This window comes from Zalophus californianus, chromosome 9 (genome assembly GCF_009762305.2).
Source record: "Zalophus californianus isolate mZalCal1 chromosome 9, mZalCal1.pri.v2, whole genome shotgun sequence".
In the NCBI taxonomy this organism is placed as follows: Eukaryota; Metazoa; Chordata; class Mammalia; order Carnivora; family Otariidae; genus Zalophus; species Zalophus californianus.
This window is the reverse complement of record NC_045603.1, coordinates 46924658-46947882: the sequence shown is the minus strand read 5'-3', so window position 1 is coordinate 46947882 and position 23225 is coordinate 46924658. Positions and strand designations below refer to the sequence as shown.

At 40.8% G+C, this 23225-nt stretch overlaps 1 protein-coding gene across 2 annotated transcripts in view; it reads right to left on the bottom strand.

Annotated features, from left to right (window-relative positions):
* Nucleotides 1–20940, bottom strand: part of BEST3 (bestrophin 3) — a 34388-nt gene extending 13448 nt beyond the window's left edge. Inside the window, exons 1-8 of one of the 2 annotated variants that reach the window (XM_027594765.1) lie at nucleotides 20817–20940; nucleotides 18897–19066; nucleotides 15704–15798; nucleotides 15006–15239; nucleotides 5716–5870; nucleotides 4468–4545; nucleotides 4227–4379; nucleotides 741–821 (exon numbers count right to left, since the gene is read on the bottom strand). In XM_027594765.1, the coding sequence (XP_027450566.1) occupies nucleotides 741–821; nucleotides 4227–4379; nucleotides 4468–4545; nucleotides 5716–5870; nucleotides 15006–15239; nucleotides 15704–15798; nucleotides 18897–19048 (948 nt within the window). In that variant the 5' untranslated portion in view covers nucleotides 19049–19066; nucleotides 20817–20940. Of the gene's footprint in view, nucleotides 1–740; nucleotides 822–4226; nucleotides 4380–4467; nucleotides 4546–5715; nucleotides 5871–9472; nucleotides 9529–15005; nucleotides 15240–15703; nucleotides 15799–18896; nucleotides 19067–20816 lie in introns of those variants that run through there. The other variant, XM_027594766.1, reaches the window with a different exon arrangement.
* Between the last annotated feature and the right edge of the window lie 2285 nt (nucleotides 20941–23225).

Here is a 23225-nt window from a genome sequence, read left to right as displayed (position 1 = left end):
CCCTCTCTGCTGACCCTCCACATTTGGGCCAGTTGGTGAACCAACAGTGATCTACGGTGAAACATTTGAACCTCTTTAGGAGCCGAGTAAGAGCCTAAAGCAAGTAGACAAGTTGAAATTCTTTTCTCAGCCTGTGAACAAGAGAATGGTCTGAAGAGAGTCCTGTCAGAAAGGAAAATTCTCTCATGCTGGTTCTTCATGAAAAACCTCTCTGGAATAGTGCTTTGGGGTCAGGGTCCTGGGGTCCACTTGGTTTAGTTCAGGCAGATTTGAGACACAAGTTGGTGTAGCCCACATGCCCAGTGTCCAGCTGCATAGTCATCTGACCGCAGGCTCCTACATCACATGAATTCAGGAACTCACCTCACACCAGATCATGTCTGGCTGCCATTTTATGTCCCTGCTAACCTCACTTGGGTGGCAACAGAAAACAGATGAAAGAATGGATGAAAATACTGCTCTATAGTAAGATGGAAGAGGCTGTGTAAAGCTAATAAAGAAACTTACAAAGAAAATTGGCTTGAAATTCTGCTTAAAAGGGACTAAACTTCACTGCAACGGAGACCCAAGGCCTGTGAGGTTCCAGAAGGATGTGAGACAACATACTGAAAAGCCAAACCTCTTTCATCTGTGACTAAAGCTCTGAAGTTCAGGGGCCTGTATTCAGAGTCTGTTCAGATTTGAAACATCACAAGTGATTCATTATTAATGTTTGCACAGGAAAGAGAAGCTCCTCTAACCTGCAAATTTCTGTCAATGCACCAGTTGGTTTCAAAATCATCATCATCTTCTCCAAATGGGTTGATAAGCTGCTCAGCTACCTGCAGTTGAGAACATAGAATAAGTCCATCATGATGCTTGTGAAGACTAAGAATGCAGGCTGAAGGTGATGAAGATGATGCCCTTTGCTACTTTCATAATATGAAGGCCGGGGTGGGGGGGTGGGTCGTTTCACGGATACCGATATTTATCCACAAGTGAGACTTGACTCTCAAACCACGAATGAAGCACCTGCATGGGTTTGGTCTCCAGTGATCTGTCTGTTCAGCTGGGGACAGTGCAGGCCCTCCCCAGGAGAAGCTGTGTACCGTTTAGGAGCCAAATGATTGATGTTCAGGTACAAATCGAGCCAGTGAGAGTTGAAGGAGCACTGACGAGGTGCAAGGCACTATGTTGGGCACCTGCAGGGCTACGTAGCCTGTGACCTTAAGGAATTTACAAGGCCCCAGGTGATGAGACAAAATGTAACCACGGGGAAGATAAAACAGCAAAGAAAGACTTAAAGCACAATTAAAGAGAATAATACAAGGACTTCACATTTATTGGACATAACAGCTAAATGAACGAGTCAGAGAGCTAGCAAGTCATAAAGCTGGAATTTGTCTCATTTTGTTTTACTCTAAAGGATTTTCTGGTACCTGGTAAGTCAGTTTTCCCACTGGAAAAGTTTAGGTAGGTCCTTATCGCATTTTTTTTCACATATTTTCTAATAGTTAATCAATATGAAATGATCTACTGTGTTCTGGAATTGAAGAGACTTGGTGAGAGATTTATATGCCAAATATGTAATGCTCCTTTTTAAATTATCCCTTTGAGGGGTGCCTGGGCGGCTCAGTTGGTTAAGCATCGACTCTTGGTTTCATCTCAGGTCATGATCTTGGGGTTGTGAGATCGAGCCCCACATGGGGCTCTGCGCTCAGTGCAAAATCTGCTTGGGATTCTTGCACCCTCTCCTTCTTCCCCTTCCCCCCTCGCACTATCCCTCTCTCCCTCAAATAAATAAATAAATCTTAAAACAATCCCTTTGATTTTTATTATCTAGATATGTCCGTGTGTGTGTGTGTGTGTGTGTGTGTGTGTGTGTGTGTGTGTGTGATTTTACATTGGGTCTAGATGGGAAAAACAAGTGTATAAAATAAAGGCACCATTGATTAGTTGAGTTTCTATATTCTCAGACTATTTGGCAGAAAATCTACCTACTTAGTTTTTAGGATTTAAGTTTAACCACTAACCACTTAGAGTAGCTGTTCTCAATCTTGGATGATCCAAATCACCTGGGGAACTTTAAAAGGCCTTGATGCCTGGGTCCCTCCCTCAGAGATTCTGATTTAATGGAGGTGAGGTTGAGCTGAGGTATCAGTACTGGATGAAGCTCCCGGAGATTTTAGTGTGTGGCTGGAGTTGAGAACCATCGACTTGGAGAGGCACATCTCCCTTCTTGTAAGTGACAAAACTGGGCAGTGCCTGTGCCCTGAATCAGTCAGCTTCACAGCAATATCCACGTCAAAGTCCTTTACTGCAACTTCCAGGGGTTATCCACCCTTTCTGGCCTAGGGTTTTCCTTAACGGGCCACTGGGTAGACCCTAAAAATATTTTTGTTACATCCAGAATTTCACTTTTATGGGATCAGTCCTGTATATAGTATTAGAGTCTACATTTATCTACCCAAATGATACTTATGTTTCTGGATTGACTATCTCAAAAAATATCCTTTACTTTCTTAGAAGCTCCCTTTACAGCAAATAACTGAGTAATATACTGTGTATAAGGTTAAGATGGGTTGTTGTTTTTTTACACTTTGAAAAGATTTATAAATATTAGGATAGGAAAGATAAAGCAGCTACTTAGAAAGTGAGATATAATCCATTGGGTGGGAACATACTTCTTTTAGGGTTGTCTGTCTCTTAGAGGAGCTAAGATTGTATTTTCATGTTTTGCCTTTAAAAGTATTTTATAAAGGAACAGAATGTTAATATTTTAGAGAGCATTTCAGAAGGCAGGAACTGCTAACGGTTCTGAACACACTGGGCAAACACCTCATATGGACAGAAAGCAAAGAATAAAAAGCTCAGCACAACTCAGGGGACAGGACAATAAAAGACCAGAATGATCGAGCATTTGGGCCAGCGTGGTGATTTTCTAAGACTAGTCTTCTTTTTTTCTCTAATGGGAGACGAGAGCTATTAGTTTCTCTTGCTCTTTCTCTGTTTTAAATGGGTAAAAATAAGAATCACTGTCACCTGGCTGAAAATGTTTGCGCCAATTAAAAAGGACACGCCTTTAGTTTTTGAAGTGCCGACATGTTTATTTTCCCTGGTTACGATTCAAACCAAAAAGTAAAGGCACTGGGGGGGAAAATTTTGCCACAGCCTGGAAGGCCGCCTCAGTGCCCACATGCAACATGTGGCTGGCTGGAAGGTCAAACGTTGGACAAGTGGATTTTATTCAAGTCATCTTCAAACTATCATTAGATTTCAATGAATGGAGCCATTATCTTTGTGTGTATGTGTACTTCTCTTTCGGAAGTTCACAGAAGAGCTGGAAGACTCAGGCCATGATGTATACGCATGCGTCCAGGGTGGAGTGGGGGGAGGGGAGGGGGCTGCTGGGGGTGGGGACAAGTGCAATTCTGTACTGATGGTGGGACAAGTCCTTCTCATGGCTCTGATGTTTTTAATTTCCTGGCAAACCGAATGTCGTCATAAATTCCGGTGTTTCTGGTTTTGATTCTGATGAATCATTTTCTGAGGCTCAGTTCTGGTTTTGAAAATGGGATGCATTTAATGTGGGGCAGCTAGTGGGATTTCAGAGAGTCGCAGTTAACTATGGAGTTGAGCCAAACCAAGATAATAATACAATACTAATGCTTAAGGCTTCTTATTTACTCTCTTGTACTCTGCCTAGCTGCCTATTGTGGCATAAAATGTCAAGGCAGTTACAGTTATTACTTTAATTACATTACTATAATCTTTTATTTTTAAGACTTTATTTATTTATTTGACAGAGAGAGAGGGAACACAAGCAGGGGGAGTGGGAGATAGAGAAGCAGGCTTCCTGCTGAGCAGGAAGCCCGATGCGGGGCTCAATGCGGGGCTCGATCCCAGGACCCTAGGATCATGACCTGAGCCAAAGGCAGATGCCTAACGACTGAGCCACCCAGGCGCCCCTACATTACTATAATCTTAATGGGAGCACACAAAGACTTACAAAAATCAGAAGCCATAAAAGAGTGTTCTTGTAATCTCTTCGCTTCAGATTGCTGTAATGCGGTACTCACCACCTCTTGAATCCCTACTTTAAAAATAATGACATCTCTGGGCAATTAAATGTTAAATCTACCTTTTAAGGGCTCCTGAACGAGTGACTCAGTAAAGGACCAGGGTGCAGAGTGTAGAACAGGACAGGGATTACAGAGCGGATCTCAGGCACGGAGACCATGGGCTACCTTGAGCCATCCTGCGTAGAAGAAGAACTGCAGGAGAGTGAAGATTGGAATGTAAAGGTCTAAGTCATGCCCCGCGTAACCTTTGGTGGGATCCAAAAACTGGCGTCCAATCAGGCAGGCGAAGAAGAAGGTGTAGACAGCCAGCGTGACAACCTGCGATGGGGAGAAGCCTGAGTGAGAGCCCGGCGCCCAGCACCCGCAGCAAGTAGCGAGGAAAAACCACATGCAAAGTGTTTGATACCTGGGTGTAGACCAGCGGAATCCCAACCCAGTCATAGCCAAATAAGAGGCTGCACCAAGAGCGATATTTGTTCATCTCCTAAGCCAAAAACAGATAAAACACAGTTTACTAAAATGATGGGTGTGGCAATAAATATTTCCTGGGATTCATAATATGGCCGTGGCTTTTATGAATGTCTGTAAATGATGAGGCTGACTTTGTAAGGCTGGTAATTGGTTCAGAAGGCAACTCCAAAAGGAAAATTCTGAAAATGACAATCAACATCATTCCACAATGCAAAAAGGACGACTACAGTTGGACATTTTAAAAAATATTAAATCAGGACTTTATATAACTATCCCCTATTCTGTTGAATCCATAATTTCCAACATGTATATTGGCCCAAAGTGGTGATGGGAAGGCAGGGGTTAATATTTTAAATAAGTCATTTCTATCCATTTTGGTAAATTTCTGTGGAGAGCAGACTTTTTTGTTGTTGTTTCCCTACCTCTTTTGAAAACATGCTTACTATAGATTTTAGAAAAAAAGAGGTGCATCCTGCATGCCCCCACCCCCTCAAATGAGGACTTTACAACACTTAATAGAAAATATCTCTCTTTGGAGCAGGAAGGACTCGAATCTATTGATTTTTTTCCCCCCTTTGTCATGTATAAGTTATTATGTAAGACTGGGAAGAAGAGTTTCTGTTAATTTAGGAGTTATTTTTATATCATTCACCCATTTTTGCCTAATTCAGGCAGGAGACTGTCATGGTACATGTCTATCTAGCCCTTCTGTAAATTTGTTTCTCAGATGAACTCAGGGTTATTTCATTTAATGAAAACATCATTTTGTTTCCTGGAGTATCTGAAAAGTTGGCTTAACCTCAGGAAATTCCAGTTTGCGGGAACTGACTGGGCAGGTTTATTTGTACTCTAGATTTTATTCTAGGATCCTGGAGCCAGGGGTGGTAAATATGCCACGTGGGCACCAGATCATTCAGAACTCTTGGCAGCTATTGCTAATCGATTAAGGGACACTTTCTTACAGAGCCTATTACAAAGCCTAATTCTGTTTAGACAGAGTTTCTAAACAACCACCACCAATCAATATGACTTAAAACCTATGTATTATTCCTGTCCTGCATGTTGAGGGTTCTGATACTAGCCCAGTCTTTCTGGTTCCTTTGGAACCAGAACAACCTGTTACATCCAGATGCCTGTTGGTCTTTGATTAGCATCTTATACTGATGGTTTGTGATGTACTTACAGTCATCAATGATTGCAGATCAACACTGTCTCTGATTCTACCTTCCTTTCGGGCTTTAGCTGCAAGATTTCCAAACCAGATAAATGGAACCCAGTATTTCAGATGAGGAGATTTGAGATGGTCAAATAATTTTCTTTCATCTGTTGTCATAAAACCTTTAGTACAAAACAAAAATAGTGCAATTATGCAGAATTAGTTTAGCACTAATACATTTACCATAAATATTTTCATGGTTACTATGTGAGCATACAATGGGGAGATATTAAAAATGCATAAAATGAAGGTTCTTGCCTCAAGTAGTTTATACTTGTATTAGAGATAAGGAATGTGTATGTGTGAGTGCACACACAAGTTATCTAACAATAATATATAAGGCAAGGCATGTTGGTAATCTGTCATAGAGATGGCCAGTAGGAAGTAAGGTGACATTAAATGTGGACTAGAACATCTGGGGAAGGTTTCCTCTTTAGGTTTTGGTTTATTCATCTAAATTTGGGAACACGAATACTTAGAAATGTTAGGATTAATGGGATGCCTGGGTGGCTCAGTCGGTTAAGCGTCTGCCCTTGGCTCAGGTCATGATCTCAGGGTCCTGGGATTGAGTCCCACATCAGAGAAGCCTGCTTCTCCCTCTCTCTGCTGCTCCCCCTGCTTGTGCTCTCTCTCTCTCTCTCTGACAAATAAATAAAATCTTAAAAAAAATATGTTAGGATTAAAAGAATAAAAGGTGTTAACATAACAAAGCACTTAGTATAGCGTGGAAACCATGAATCACATACTTTTCCTCCTGATCTCTCGCTCCCTTCACAGTCCTGATCAAACAGGTCCCCTTCTGTGAAGCCTTCCTTGATGCCTGTCTTCTCCTTCCCCTGGGATTTCTCCCCTTCAAACCTCCCAGACTGTGCTCTCTGTTGCCTTTTATTATAGGAATGTCATACATAAAAGTTTCTCCTGCCAAGACCCTTTGGAAGGGCAATGAGTGTATGATCTTCATAGTGCCCACAGCATATCTTAAAAGTATATTTTTTACAGTCTTTATTTGTGTGTGTGCGTGTATATAACACAGTTTGCCTGAGCTTGCAGTGACATCTCTAGCCTCAGTTTTCCCAGGTGTAAAAGAGAAATGATAATATCTACTTCCCAGGGACGTTGCAAAATTACCTGAGATGATGACTGCATGTCAAGAGGTTAACATAATGCTTAGCACATACTTAGCACTCAGGAAGTGCCAAGGCATAATACATTATGAAATTTTAGCTATCCGCCCCACCCCGCCAACCTGCACACCAAGGAAAGAAGAGATTTGAGTAAGAGGAGAGGAGAAATATGGGAGCAGGTTTATTTAACAAACATTTGCTGAATGTCTATTATGTACCAGGGTTTGTTCATACAAATATGTGCTTTATTTTCTATTTATTTGGGGGGGGCAGGGGCAGAGGGAGAGGGAGAGAGAATCTCAAGCAGACTCCCCACTGAGCACAGAGCCCCATGTGGGGCTGGATCCCATGACCCTGAGATCATGACCTGAGCCGAAATCAGGAGCTGGACATTCAACCAATTGAGCCACCCAGGCGCCCCTCAAATATGTACTTTAAAAGCTTACAGTTTACACTTGACTTTCTACTTTTTAAAAAATTTTTGAGTTATTCAAATGGTACAGAAACCCAAAAGGGCCAAAAGAATATTAATAAGAAGAGTTAGTCTCATTTTCCCAGCCACAAAGTTTCCCTCTCTGAAGGAATCACTATGACCAGTGTATTGTGTATCTTTCCAGAGAAATATCGTACAGCCTTAATTTTTAAGAACACAAATGGCTTTACACTACATACATATCTGTTATTTGTTTCTATTTTTTTATTATATCTTGGAGATCTTTTTTTTAATATATACAGAGCAACATCATTGTTTTTAATGGTTAATCATATACAATGTTCTATTTAGTCCTCTTTTGAATAGACATTTAAGTTTTAATTTTTTTGCTATTAAAAAATAATGATGCAGGTGCCTGGGTGGTTCAGTCAGTTAAGTGTCTGCCTTCGGCTCAAGTCATGATCCTAGGGTCCTGGGATGGAGCCTCATGTTCGTGTCCAGGCTCCCTGCTCAGTGGGAAGCCTGCCTCTCCCTCTCTCATCCCCCCCTGCTCGTATTCCCTCTCTTGCTGTGTCTCTCTCTGTCAAATAAATAAATAAAATCTTAAAATCACTACCTTGCTGAATGAAGATTCTATTTATTCAGTATTTGAAGTAAACCTAGTATCAACTACAAAGCCAATATTTACCAACCGGAGACTCGTTTTAGATAATGCTCAGGTTATTTATATTAGTTTAGAAGGGTTCTGCCCGTGTCTGAGGAATTGGGCTTCCTCTGGATGTCAAAAATAATGAGCCTGATCATTCTCTTCTCGTTTCTCAGTGCGTCTCAAAGTTGTTGCCTGATCCAGATACTCTGCTTTTTTTTTTCTTTTTCTTTTTAAAGACTTGCAGAGCATGATTGAACCTTGTTACAAGAAGTTAATACACCTGACTTGTCTTGGATCTATACTTAAAGATTTGCAGCAGTGGTTCATACTTTACCTGGAAGCCTATTCTCAGATATTTCATATCCATTGGCTAGCAGTTATATTCTTGGGATTTTACTGCAATTTTCAAAAATTACCCCATTTATATACTAGCTGCAATCTCTGTCATTTGACCAAAGAATAACTTTACCTCTGCTTATTTTTTATTCAAGAGTATGGATCAAATTGTGCTGGCAAGTTCTTGGCTTCTTAGCAGAACGTAACTATGCAGAGGGTTTATTCCGGGCAGACCCTAAAGCTAGAGTTAGCTCCTCCCCTAGGTAGCACACCCACCAATTGGAAGGGGAAATGCAGAGCAAGGAAAGCTGGTGATTTTTAATTTTTCAGCCCAGAGGTACAGAGTACTTTGCTAGGCTCCATGGAAGATGGGTGACAAACCAGACATTAATATGTCCTCCAAGAGTGCACAGGCACGGTGGTTTTGCTCTTCCCCGCAGGGTCACATGTCTTATCTGAACTAAACCTGTCTTTGGAAATCAAGTCATTGGTCAAATACAAGGAAATATATATAGATTGTTGGTCAAATCAGTTGAGAGAACGTTTATTATGAAATGGAATGCTACCTTTATCAGGACTTTAGGCCACTGTAACCAGAAACCAATGATCTTTCTCAGAATGCGGTCATTTCCCTCATCTTTAGGACTGTGTGATCCACAGGCACTGATCTGCCACAGTTTGGTAGTCCTGTCAGTTGGGCTGGTCCTCACACAACCCTGTGACCTTGACCTGTCACTCTCCATGCCATGTACCCTCGGGCCCTATCCACAGCCCTGACATTGCTATTTTATCTTGCTGTTACATGTGCCCAGAGCTTCTCTTGCTTTCTCTTCCTTCTGGCTTTCTGGCCAGTTCAGCTTTGCTCAGCAATTTTTCTACTTATCCCAAGAAACCTTAATATTTCAAATCAGAGTAAAACACACCCACACGATGGCAACTTGAATTGTGATTTGATAGAGTAGGACCTCCTACTTTAAGGCAAAATGTTATTGCCCTCAAGCCAAAGGCCTAATTAAGTCCACTGATAAACAATTGTCCAGTCTTTATAGATTTTTGTCGCTGTACAGTTGGTCTATTTTGCCTCAGTTGAAGCTGAGGCAGATGTCTTTTGATTTTGAGGCAGATGTCTTTTGCTTTTAAAGCAGAGTGTGCAAGTGCAATGAGACTCTATTAGCAGAAGAACTAAAAGCTCGGCATCTCAGAACCTGAAGGCAGAATGGGTTTATTGCCAGTTCTTTCTGAAAGATAAAGTTGTGCATTCAGCATCTGAGCCTTTCTCAGAGAGATGACTTTTTCAGGAAGATTGCAGTGTGCTTGGCTCATTTTCATCTCTGTACTGTACATTCAAAATGAATGGAACAAAGCCACTGGAGTCAACTACAGCGCTCCTTTAAACTCAACGGTAGAGGTTTAGAAATACTTGTCAACTGGAAAAATCAGATGGAGATAAGAGAGGTTGAGGGAGAGAGATGGTATCACATTGTGAAATGCTGTGCACAGCAAGATGTCAGACTTTTTTTTTTTTTAACCATGAACCACAGGGGTTCCCAAACAATGATTGGTTCTTCCAGCTGGTATGCTCTCTGATATTTTCTGATCGGTTCCGTTCTATTCTATTCCATTCCATCCCATTAAAAATGTTGGTTGCAAGCCATTAAAATGATTTAAGAACCCAATAATGAGGGGCACCTGGGTGGCTCAGTCGTTAAGTGTCTACCTTTGGCTCAGGTCAGGATCCCACAGTCCTGGGATCAAGCCCCATATCATCGGGCTCCCTGCTCGGCGGGAAGCCTGCTTCTCCCTCGCCCACTCCCCCTGCTTGTGTTCCCTCTCTTGCTGTGTCTCTCTGTGTCAAATAAATAAATAAAATCTTAAAAAAAAGAACGCAATAATGAGTTACAACCCATAGTTTGAAAAACTTGAAATAGGATTTGGTCGAGTAAAATCAGTTTCTAGGATAGCAATGCTGACCAGAGACAGAGAACCTTCTCTCTTTTCCTGATATGGGTAAAACATCTCTACTCAGCCATATCCCTGTCCCCTGATAGTTCACTGCCTTCTACACAGGACACACAGGAAATAACACCCCCCAAATCAGTGCTCTTAATCCTCACCTGTCCAGGTGGCCCAGAATTTCATTTGCCCGGAGTGAATAGACCTGAGGTGACTTGCTGGTGAGGTTGGAGGAGTTAACAGTGTGCTCTATGCTCTGGTACAGTGCTTCCTAAACTCTGCTGCATATTAGGATGGTCAGGGGGGGAGCTTTTAAAACTCCCACTGCCCAGGTTGAATCAAACACCTATTGAACCCCAATGTCTGGGGGTGGGAGCCAGGCATCAGTATTTTTAAAAGACCCCTAGTGATTTTAAATTGCAACAAAATTTAGGAACATCTACCCTAGTGCACAGAATTGCTGTGCCATTTTTAGCATTCTCAGCGTGGGTCAAACATCCTACAGTGTTTCCAGGAGCTTGTTTGAAATGGGGATTCTGAGGTGCTAAGCCCCAGATATTCCAATTTCACCAGCTGCCCAGGAACGTGCAATTTAAAGTACCCTTGATTGGGGCGCCTGGGTGGCTCAGTTGTTAAGCGTCTGCCTTCGGCTCAGGTCATGATCCCAGGGTCCTGGGATTGAGCCCCCCCATCGGGCTCTCTGCTCAGCGGGAAGCCTGCTTCTCCCTCTTCCACTCCCCCTGCCTGTGTTTCCTCTCTCGCTGTGTCTCTCTGTCAAATAAATAAATAAAATCTTTAAAAAATTAAAGTACCCTTGATAAATAAATGTAGTCTACGATCATACTTTGAGAAACAGTGAGTGGATGCCTTGATTTAACTTTTAGAACTGTGTGGGATTTTCAAGCACTGACCCGCTGAGACTACCCATCCATGGCATTAATTCAAGTAGGGCTAGCTCCACCATGCACTTTCTCTCCTGTGTAGAGCAAGTGTGCGTAAGTGAGTTAAGTTTCACTCACAGGATGACGTTCTGTCTGTTCTGGGCGCATCATGTGAGACTATAGGGGTAACTGATTCAGGTTGTAAAAGTTCAGCCAAGAATAAAAACTGGCACAGCCGTGAATACCACCAACCCCTTGGCATCTCTCTGGAGCTCAGAGTAGCTAGAGATTTCACAGAGACCAAGGAGCCCCAGCGTCATGGAATGCGTCCGAAGGAACTTGAACAGCAGACCACAGGGCAGAAAGTCAATACTATACAACATCCATTCGATTTTGCTTAGTGAGAGAAGATCACAGGTTACATGATCTAAGTACGGGGCTAGCTTTCTGGCCAGTGCATCTAAAGGTAGAACTTGTGTCTCAACGGCCATTTGACAACTAGGAGTTTGCTTAGTTGTATTAATGTCTGTTAACCATAAGTGCCGATAAAAATTTTGATGGGGTCTCCTCAGGCTCTCTCATTATAGAAGAAGCTCAAGGAACTTCACATTATGATTCTGGGGCTTTAAGAAAACTGAATAGTGCCCCTTCCTCAGATTTTACTGTTTTTCTTTTCCTCTCTCTCTCTTTTTTAAGTAGGTTCTATGCCTGAGCCCAATGTGGGGCTTGAACTCATGACCGTGAGATTGAGACCTGAGCTGAGATCAAGAATCAGACACGTTACTGACTGAGCCACTCCAGCACCCCAAATTTTATGGTTTTCTAATCACTCTTATGGGCTACCAAGCACAGAAGGAAACGATTTTGGAGAAAGAGAAATGCAATGTAGAGATATAAAGTTCAGCTGTAAATACAGTTGTGCTTGTCTCTGAAAATGATTCATGTGAGCAAAGATTTGTAGCAATCTTTACTGATCCTTGAGTCCAGGGACCAGATCTATTCTCACTTAGAGCTGTGCTCCCGTGCTCAGCACGGTGCCTGGCATATCATATACACTCAGTAGATCTTTGTTAAATAAGCAAATGCATGACAGATTTAGCAACAGCTTTAGTAACGTTTCTTTTAGAGGAATGTAGATAATTTCCCATTACCTATTTTTGTGCTTCTGGTGAGTAATTTTGGAGAGAAATATTTTTTTCTCCTGATCACTGTGAAACACCAGATAAAATGTTTTGATTCAGTTTCATTCCATAATGCTAACACCCAATTAAGGCCGTCGCTTGAATCGGCAGAAGGTCTGGATTGTGCACCTGACTTAAGATGAATGACATCTTCCGGGGCTGGTGATTGAATGACTGGAATTTTCCAGGCCAGGTTTGTTGCCAATAGGCAAAATGATAGAGATGCTTCTGTTATAGCTACTCTGGTAAATAACTGATAACAGACTAGTTTAGGGAATTTTTAGCATGATAGATATTATTTTGCACTCTGTTATTTCTCTTTTCATGTGAGCAGAAATGAAACCATTTTATTTTTAATTTGAGAAATTTAACCTGTAACATCAGAGCATATGTATTACCCCCATGGAGTGCATTTGGTCCTTTTAATTTTCCAGGCTATTGGAACTTGACTGTCGAACTTACAATTAAGCAAGGAAAGTTTGGGGGATGAGCAGATGAGTGACCTAGCTCATCCGGCTCCGGTCAAGGGATTGCCAGATGCTTCAGAAGGAGATGCTGGTCTTCGTTCTTTCCGCCCTCTCACTCAGTTCCTCCTGGCCAGTCCTGAATCTTTGTGGCAGGGACCCTCCATGAAGGCAGGTGCAGAGGTTAGAGGGAAACTCTGATTGCCTTAAAACCCATTGTTTCTCAGAATGTGATCCAGGGACTCCTTGCCTCAGAGTGTCCAGGGGCTTGTTAAATCCATTTATTCCTGGACACCACCCCAGATCTGCTGAATCAGATCTGGTATCTTGAATCTGTGTTTTTAGCAATATTGATTTTTTAATAATATCTAATGTGCATTGAGGTTTGAGAACATGTACTTTTTCTGAGAGGGGATTTTATGTAGGAAAGTCACCTGACAGGAAGTAGGGTTTCTTGTGCTTTCAACATTGCCTCCAGCCTTTGCCCCAGCCCCTCTGGGGCCCCTGTGCTTTACTTACCAGCCCTCTCTGCCCTCAGGCGGAGCAGGTGCCCTGGCTCTGGGCTCAGGGCCTCTGCCAAATGTTTTCCGCCATCCCTGAACTTCCTGTTCTTCCCAGAAACGTTGGCACAGGCCAAGGACAGTCAGACAGTGGCGGAGGCATGTGTCCAGCTCGGGGAGCTTGGAAACTGAGCCCGTGTGCACACTGAGTCAGCCCTCTCTGTGGGGGAAAGGAACAAGAGGTCTGGTGAGTCGGCTGCCAGTCCACAGAGTGGGTGACCCCTCAATGTGGCGGGCCGTGGGCAGTCAGGAAGGACCCGGCCTCTGGAGTGGCTCCTCCAGCTTCGAGGGCAGTGGTTCGGAACCTTGGCCCCGCTGCCCAATGCACAAACTTTATGTTCCTGGGGGCACAAGCTGTCCAACTACCACCTTTTCTGCTTTTTGTGAGAACACTGAGGAGTGAACGAGAACAGTAGGGACATGTTCACTGTGATATCAGCGGTGGCCACAAAGGCACCCACACAGGCTTTAGCCCCTCCTGGCTCCGTCAGTTCTGTCCTCCGTCAGAGGCTCAACACCAACCAACTGAATCACTGAAGTCAGAAGGAGGCTTGTTATGCCCATGCATAAAAACCTCCAAAAACAGCCCCAGAATACTAATCTTTTTAAAAAAAAAATCTGTTTTCAAGGCCATTTCAGAGAAGGAGACTGGATACAGCAACCTAATTTGAGACTATACTCAATATAAAAGCAGAATCATCTCATGGTTTTTAAATATGTATTCATTAATATATCCCAACAAACTATCAGATCGACTAACAACAACCCAGCACAACAACCAACTTTTATTCAGTGCCTGCCAACAATGATCTCATTTAATCCACATCCCATTGAGGGCTGCTTTAACAGCTTCTCTCCTAAATATTAACACACCAAAGAGAACCATCCTTCCAACATGATTTGTCCTCAGCATACTGTGTCCAGGAGTCCAGGTTGAATAACTGCATTTATTTCTTTTTTTAAGATTTTTTTTTTTTTAAGTAATCTCCACACCCAACATGGGGCTTGAGCTCACAACCCGTGACCAAGAGTTGCACCCTCTGTAGACTGAGCCAGCCAGGCGCCCCCAACTCCATCTACTTTGAGGAGTGAGAGAGAGAGACAACAGAGCCACAGTGCCTAGGTGAAAACTCACATTGCTGGTTCCTACTAGAATCTACTTATGTTTTGGGAAAAATATTAACTTAGGATTTCCAAGCCTGAATTAAAATTCTGGCTCTTCTGCTAATTAGCTGTTGATCCAAGGCAGGTCACAACCTCTGAATCTTCCTACCTTTCTCATGTTTTATTTATTTTTTGAGGCCCAAGTGAAATAATATTTATGAAAATGGATAAACTATACAGTGCTAGAAAGGGTCAGATAATATTAAAATGGTTCTAATAAATATGGTAATTATTATTATGGTATATTTACCTAAAGGCCATGTGACTCCTTGCCACTTAATTTTGAAGTTGACTATTTGCCACTTTCCCTCCTTTGCCCCCAGGTAAACTTCTTGAGAGCAGTAACTATGTCTTACTAATTTTTGCCTCTTAAGACTGTTTTGGGCACATAGTAGGTCATCAATAAATGTTTCTTGAATGAATGAATAAATAAAAGAAAATTTCAGAGGAATTTTGAAGGTTCCCATCCAGGCTGAGTGCAGTCCATGCAGGGCAAAATCATTCAGAATTACCTGCTTCAACCACGTGGTCCATCGTTGGGAACCTTTTGTACACAGCTGTGCTCACAGAACGGAAGATAAGCAGAGATGTGAGATTTACGTAGCGCATCAATGTCCTTCTGAGCAGGCGCCCATGCTCGTCCCTTCCGTGAACACTGCTAGAGATGAGAAACATCAGCCTGTCTGGCCAGGGCAGATTCACAAACTGGTTCCACCATCGGTTCACTACCAGAGTAACATAAAACCCTGCAAAATAACAGGAAACTCTAAAGCAATTTCTTACAGCAGACATGTTGACCCTGATGCTTTTAGCAGAATTTCAGCCTTTTTAGGGATTGGGGTGTAAAAATATGTTGTTATCTGTATCTTATGAATTTGCCCTCCAAAGAAAAAAATTAAGTAATTTGTGCCTGGCGATGCCATAGCACCCAGTAAGTGGGTATTAGAGTTCAAATATTGACAGCAAAAATGGACAGTTAGTGAAGAGGAAGCTTGATTGTCCAATAACAAATGATGACCTCAAACTTGTTTGGTGTTAATTTAGCCAAAGCAGCCCTGAAGGCAAACCTTGCAGGTGGTTGGGGTTCTATTGCAAAGCAGTGGCTTTTCAGGCATGCCTCCCAGCTTGGAAACACTCCCATGCAGAGTCATCCATGTCATCCTAACGGAGACAGCTGTGTGGCTGCATTCTGCGTGTGACCTATACTTACCAAGCACAAAGGTTACTGGAATTTGTTCAGCATATCTGTCACAGTAAATTGATAATTTTTCAAAGTAACGTTTTTGGGCTCCTGTAAGTAACAATCTGGAGCAAAAATAAAATGCACAGCCCTTTATGATATTATACTTCTGCACCTGCTTTGCAAGTGATATTCAGTGCAAACAATTAAGCACAAATAATTGTAATTATTTTTAAGGAGCAATAACGTTTTTTCCTACCTAAGCTGACGTATCTCAAAAGTTTTTAATTGCTGAATGGTTCAAGTACCAATGTTTTTAATACATAAATGTTATTGGCCATTAGACAGTGGGGTTTATTAACTTTTATTTTTAGATACTTTATATTTTAAGCTTTTATGTGATGAATACATTGGATTTAGAGCAAAATACCTCATGAAAGGGTGCAGTTTTCAATTATTCATCAGGTAGGCTTAAAAAAAAGAGTGTCTTGATTAAGTGAATTACAGTTATTAAGTTAATTACTAAATAATAACCCTAAATTTGACATCCTGGTCTTACTCTCTCCTGAATATGCTACTTAGCACATTCTTGATTATATGTGCTGTACTTTGAAGGATATTGTAACTGTTTATTTTACAGCCTACAATTACTTAAAATATAGAACAACACAGATATAACTAGAAGTAAAAATTTTTATAGTTACATAATATAAATATAAAAATTTATATTACAGATCTGACCAAAACTCATTTTCTGGTATTGTTCGACAGAAATTCGTTTGATGAAACTATTATTGATGTTTATATTATAGGGAGGGGATTCAGATTCAGAAGAAAGGTCTCAAGGCAAGTTAATAGTAATGGCCAAGATCTAGAAAGAGGAGCAACACAGATGAATTTGCATGAAAGAATGAGAACAGCTGTTCCAAGGGAGGAAGAAATCCCTGGGAAATCCATTATAACATGTGCCAAAGGCCTGTTTGAGGCAGTAGAACTTGGATACAGGAAGCAGAGGGATAATGAGGTAATAGTGAGCCATCAATCAGTTGCAGATGAAAAGCGGGTGCTTACAGAGGGGTCTGGGGTGCAGGGTGGGCTTGGAGTTCCCGCCTCGGCTTTGGAGGAAGTGTCAGAAGTTCTCAAGTCAGGAACCGGTTACACAGGCCCATCAAGGTCATGCCAATGACAAGTCACAGCCAGAACAGTTACTGATACTCAAATAGAAATGGTCAAAAAGGATTTAAATATGGAAAGCACAGACCATAAGATCAGACGAAGCCAGGTTTGAATCCCAGACCTGCCACTTACAGATTTGGACTTGGAACCTATTTTTAAATTTCTCTGAGCCTCAGTTTTCTCATTGGTAAATGGGGATAATAATACCTATGTGTTAGGAATGTTATGAGGCTTAAAGAATATATTATATATACAACTACTTAACATATGGTGTCATACTTAATTGATAATAAAGGGGTTGTTATTATTAATAATCGGCCAGAGGAAAAAATATTCAGCTACTAGCTACATAGAAAGTTTACTAGCTAGAAAGTACTAAAATGATGATTTTGTCAAGTTCATCCAAAAGTAAAAAGAGATATAATCAAAGAAATGAATTCTGGCTTTGTCTTACGATTTTTGCTGAGTATAATTATTTGCTTATAATAGAATTTTAAAACAGGATTAGTACACATGAGAATGACACTATGTCTATATTTTTCTACAAGTATGTTTGGCTTTTTTTGGTAAATTCAGCCTATAGATCTTGGTATACCTTCAATCAAGATCAAACATCTATTTTAACAAGATTTTATAGTTGAACTTGAAAAAACAAAGAATGATTTGCACAACTGATCATAGTTATAAATGTAAGCACTTTTGGTCTTTAGAAGGAATATATGCATACAATTTTGTGGGGTATAAATAAGATCCTGGAGCAAAAGTTGAGGCCCCATGGAGCATTTCTGGCTATGATGCAGCTGCTCTGAATGCTATTCTATCCTAAGCAGCAGTAGCAGCAATAAACTCACATTAGTAAAAATAAACTAATGAGACAATTATTCTGAAACGTCATGTGCCTTCCACCATTTCATATTCTGAAGGATTAGTTGACACAAAAATAAATTGTCCAAATAATATTGTATTTATAAGACACATCTGAAGGATCATTAGAGGTTTGTAAATAAAACTTTCCCTTTACAGATATTTTTGATAGGCAGCAAAATAGCTCTTCCTATTCTACTTTTGATAATTATCAGCTGGCCAAATTACTATCCCTCTTCTTCAGATGGAGTCCTGCTGCTGCAAAGAAGAAGGTAGGTAAGAGCAATGATAATACAAATTTGTTCATCTGTATGCAGGAAAGAACAAACTGAAATACATCGAAAAGGTGGAAATACAGCCTCAAAAACCTTTAGCTTTCTTAAGTTTTAACTTCCCCAGAGTAGAAATGTATGCATCAATTTTAATTTAAAAAAACTCATAAAGCTTCTCCTTGGTATTACTGATAAAATTTTATTAAGACTATAATTTTAGACATGAAAGTATTTCTTGGACATGATTTTTCTCAAATTTTCTGTCAGTCTGACAGGCATAGGTTGTGATGTTATAAAGAATAAACATCTTCTGTTGTGAATGTAACATGCCCCGAACTCAGAAGATATAAATAAATTAGTTTTCAGGCTTAGTTGAGGTATTGGTAAGATTGACAGGCACCATCCGGGATAAGATCTTGTCATTCCAGGCAAAAGAAAGGAAAGTTGCCTGATATACACCACTCACGAACACCTTACTTATGTGGGTAGTTGCTATGAGCTGTCAAATCATAAACTGAAATTATCAATGACATAGCAGATAGGCACAAATGGTTATTCATCTGTGGCCTTTGCCATTCAAAATCATCACTGAGCGATGATTTACGCATAAATCTTCCCTTTTGTACCTCTAGCAAAGCTCTGGCAGCATGACTAATCCCTCGTTGTGATCAATTAACGTGGGGCGGGAATGAGAGCCACCTGAATATGATAGTTAGAGTCTACTTAGCATCCTAAGCACGGTTAGGTGTGGATTAAAATACTCTGTCCTGAGTTGAAGAGGCAAGAGAGGATCATGCAAAGGAGGAGGTTACATAATGCAAAAGTCAGCGGCAACCAAAGGCTCAGATTTTTGAGACTGTATTCTTACGTGATATTTGATGGCCATATAAGAGACATGCAAAGGAAGGTACCTGTACACCAAACTTATCGCCGTGTAAAAAACAGCAAAGACAATAAATTCCCTGTACAGTAGTTTGTAGATGCTGCCCCTCCACTTGAGGAGTAACCTATGAAATCCAAAAAAAGTGGCATTTGCTACTTTACTGGAGTACGTGACAGTCATCTTGGAGAGCTTTTTTTTCTAGAAGAGCAAGAAGACAAAACACAAGTAAAAAGCAATGTTTAAGATTCAGCATAAGTCTATGTCTCAAAGAAACTCAAGCCACTGACCAGCCATCTCCCCATTCTGCCTTTCTCTGTTTAAACGATTTGGAATTTGGAGATAAGCACCATCTCTGCGTTAAATCTTTTGGTAGAAAAGGGGAGGAAAGTAGTCTCTGGAAAAGGTGATATTAGAACCTGCTTCGATTTCTAAATATTATTTTCAGGTTTTATAGTCATCACCCAGTAATATTTGAATGAATAAATATGATATATGAAATATGTTGTGGTATCACCTGTCATGTATTTTCTTAATTCATGGGAAGATTTAGGGTATCGGTATGCTATATTAATTGACATTTTCAAAAGCACTGGCCAAACTTACTGTTTGGGTCTTTATTTGCTAAAGTATGTAAAGAAGTATTTATTTCATCCTTAAATTTCCTAAGGGGAACTTATGGCTCTCTTCTTAGAAATCAGGAGATAAATTGTTGAAAAGAAGCCTCTTATGGGAATTTAATTCATGGGTCACTTTTGGTGGCGTTAGTTGGATGTGGGTACCTCTGTAGTGGGGCTCTGAGTGCACGGTAAGCACTGTGTACACTTTACAAGAAAGGGCCACTGCGGTAGTAGGATAGGTGTGCTTTCCCCAAGGAAAAGTCATGCATAAAATACTGAGGGAGGTTCACTTTCTGTTTGGAGCTGACCAAAAGGAGGCCATTATTTGGGCTCTCTCTACTTGGATCTGTTCCATAGATGTGAGTAGGATGAGAATTGGACCCCAATGCCTAGTTCCAGTGAGTTCTCTGCAATTCCATTGCTTTTCAACAAGACAGCAAACATTCAAGTTCTGAGATGGCCCTGAACTAATCTTTGCTTGAAAATCCTGCCCCACTACTCTCTAACGTGGAGCATATACAGATAACATGAAATTTCTTTGAAATCTTTTTTGCTTCAAAAGGATCTATGAGGAGGGTCTTATAGAGCTACTTAGGTTTTAGGTAGAATTGGGCTAGACACAGGAAGTAAATCCTCTAGCAGATTTCTTACATGAAGTAGCCTGCAACGCACGTTTTATCTAAACAAGAAAATTTCCTGGGACGCGTGGGTGGCTCAGTCAGTTAAGCGGCTGCCTTCAGCTCAGGTCATGATCCCAGGGTCCTGGGATCGAACCCCGCATCGGGCTCCCTGCTCAGGAGGAAGCCTGCTTCTCCCTCTCCCTCTGCCTGCCACTGCTCCTGCTTGTGCATGCTCTCTGACAAATAAATAAATAAAATCTTAAAAAAAAAAACAAGAAAATTTCCTGTCTTTATTCAGAGGTGGGAAAACAATCCAACTCTAATTTGCCTTGTTTCCCTTAAAGAAATAAAACTCTGGCACTATATTCACAAACTTAAGTCTTCGACATCACTGATGTTCGTAAAGAAACCGGGGCTTCTTGGCATAAGTAAGTGGCATTACAAGAGGACAGGAACCATGCCACAAAACCAGTCTCATTTTCCCATCTTTACTTTGTCTCTCTGTCTAATGTGAGTACAGCCAAAATTGTGGGAGAGGAGCATAATAAATTAAGCCCATTTCATAATTTGTTCTCACAGGCAGCCTCGTTTTAGGTAACAGTCCTCCACTTTCTTTAACAGTTCACCCGTCTGTTTCAGCCTTCTGAAAAATTAAGATCAGATAGAGTAGAGGTCAGAATGAAAATGCATGGGTACTCTTTGTGCACTAACCTATTTCTTGGGTTTGGAGTCTCCGACAGGAAAGAAAATCTTCCAATTTCAGGCTCCCCCTGAAGAGGAGCCTTCAGGTCGGTGTTGCGCTCGGTTTCACGCTTCGCTCATGCACACTCAGATTTTCTTTCCTTCTTTGGCCACCGAGAAGACCCGGAGTGTGACAAGTCCAGGAGTTAAATGTTTTTCCACTTGTGGAGGCCTGTTTATGCCAATTTGCCCACTGATGACAGTTATAGCCGGGAACAAACAGAAGCAACAGCTGCTGATGTAGCTTTTTTCTACTCTATAATTATAACTCCACCTGCCGCCCAAAGTACCCCTTTGAATGAGAAGTCGGAGGTGACGTGAAGGAGGTTGGGCCCTTTAAGTCTGTTATTTTCATTTTGATTCTACCCTGGGATCAAGGAAGAAAGATCCATTGTTCCCTAAAGTGTTCTGAAGAGGCTTCACTGGGCAAAAAGGGGAATCGGGACAGTCTGTGTGTGCTTAGGATGAAGAGCGAGTTTTTGTGAGGCCATAAACTGGGGCAGACGAGAATATAAACAAGATTTTCACTCGTTTGAGAGATATCGAGAATGCTCTTCCATTAAAAGCAACAAGCATGTATGTTTGTGTGAGTGTGTGTGCACATGTGCGTGCAAGTGCATATTTTAGAAGAGCATAGAAAATTATTATGTGTGATGGCTTAGTGTAGTGGAAAATAGCACACGGATTCATTACATTTGTTATCCTTCCGTGGGCAGCTAGGAAAATTTTTTAACAATTCAAAATGGCTTCCATAGTTTCCTTCTTGAGAGACGTAGTTCATCGGCATTCTTTAAATAATGAAATAAATAATTTAGGGCCTTTGCAACCTTCTAAAGTAATGTGTGCACCAAGCATTGCAACTTCAGCTTAACTGAAATGACTACAAAAAACATATATTTTTTTGTGAGAAAATTATAAAAAAGTGCTTATTCTAAAATTGAGAAATATACATTGAAAAGGTTTTTTTTACAGCATTTTTAAGTTTTATATGCATTTGCCTGGTTTCTTTATCAAACTATAAGTACCCTAGAACAAAGACAGAGCATAGGTGTCTGATTTCTTCCCCCATCCCTGTTCATAGTTCCAGAATGGAGCCCTGCGTATAATGGATATTCAATATGCACCTGTTGTCTGATTATCATCTTATCGTCACCATGATACTTCTGTAGTACATTTGGGGAAATTTGTGAATGTTTTAAAAGCACATATATCATGCTGCACATTTTACATTTGGTTGCCATGAAAAGTGGTTGGATAGACCTGATGGTGCATTTATAAGGGTTTGCAAGACTATCAATGTTATAGAGTTTGAACAAATCTAAACCCAAGTGCTTGTGAAATAGAAACATGGGAGGTGTTTGGGGGCACCTGGATGGCTCAGGTCATGGTCCCGGGGTCCTGGGATCGAGCCCCACATTGGGCTCCCTGCTCAGCGGAAGCCAGCTCCTCCCTCTCCCACTCCCCCTGCTTGTGTTCCCTCTCTCCCTGTGTCTCTCTCTCTGTCAAATAAATAAATAAAATCTTCAAAAAAAAAAAAAAAAAGAAACATGGGAGGTGTTTTTAAAAAATTCTCACTTTTGTGTCTCCTACTAGATGTGTGGTGGTCCTGAAATGTGGCAGGATTCCCAGCAGTCATGACTGGGTAACCAGGGGAGTCGGCCTCCTCTATGGGGCACGGTTGGCTGGTCTCACTTTTAAACAAGGTTAATGATGTTCATCTTTCCCATCGCACTGTTTTGAGGAATGACTAATTAATGGTTGAGATCGCATTCTAAATGCACATTAGTCAATAGTGATTAGACTAAATGAACAAACTCTCATTATTGAGTTCTGAGCCCAGTGGCTATGTCTAACATGTCCCGAAAAATGCCTTTCAGAAGTTAACCCATTAGAGGGGACAGGCCACTGTAGCTAATTTTAAAATATCCAACAAACACCAAATTGCACAGTTAACTGTTCATATGACTTTTTGAAGAAAACTTTAAAGTTTCTTGTTAAAAACAGACATTTTTCCAGATTCTGAAAGTAACACATGCTTATTAAAAAATAAAAAGTAAAACAACATATGAAGAACAGAGTCATACTCTGTCATGCCACCCTAGAGGAGTGGTAATCATTTGGCATAAAGTTCATCTTTTTAGACTTTTATAAAAAATATTTTAACTCCTATAATTAATAGCAAACAATATGATAGACATCTCTGTGTGTGTATATATATATGAACAACAAATATATATGTATGTATATATATGCATATATATATGCACATACCATTCCAGTCATATTTTCTTTTGACAGCAAACATCAGGTTATGTGATCCTGACACTCTGACTCTCAACAATCCTAATAAACACATTTGCTTTGATTCCAGTAAAGATC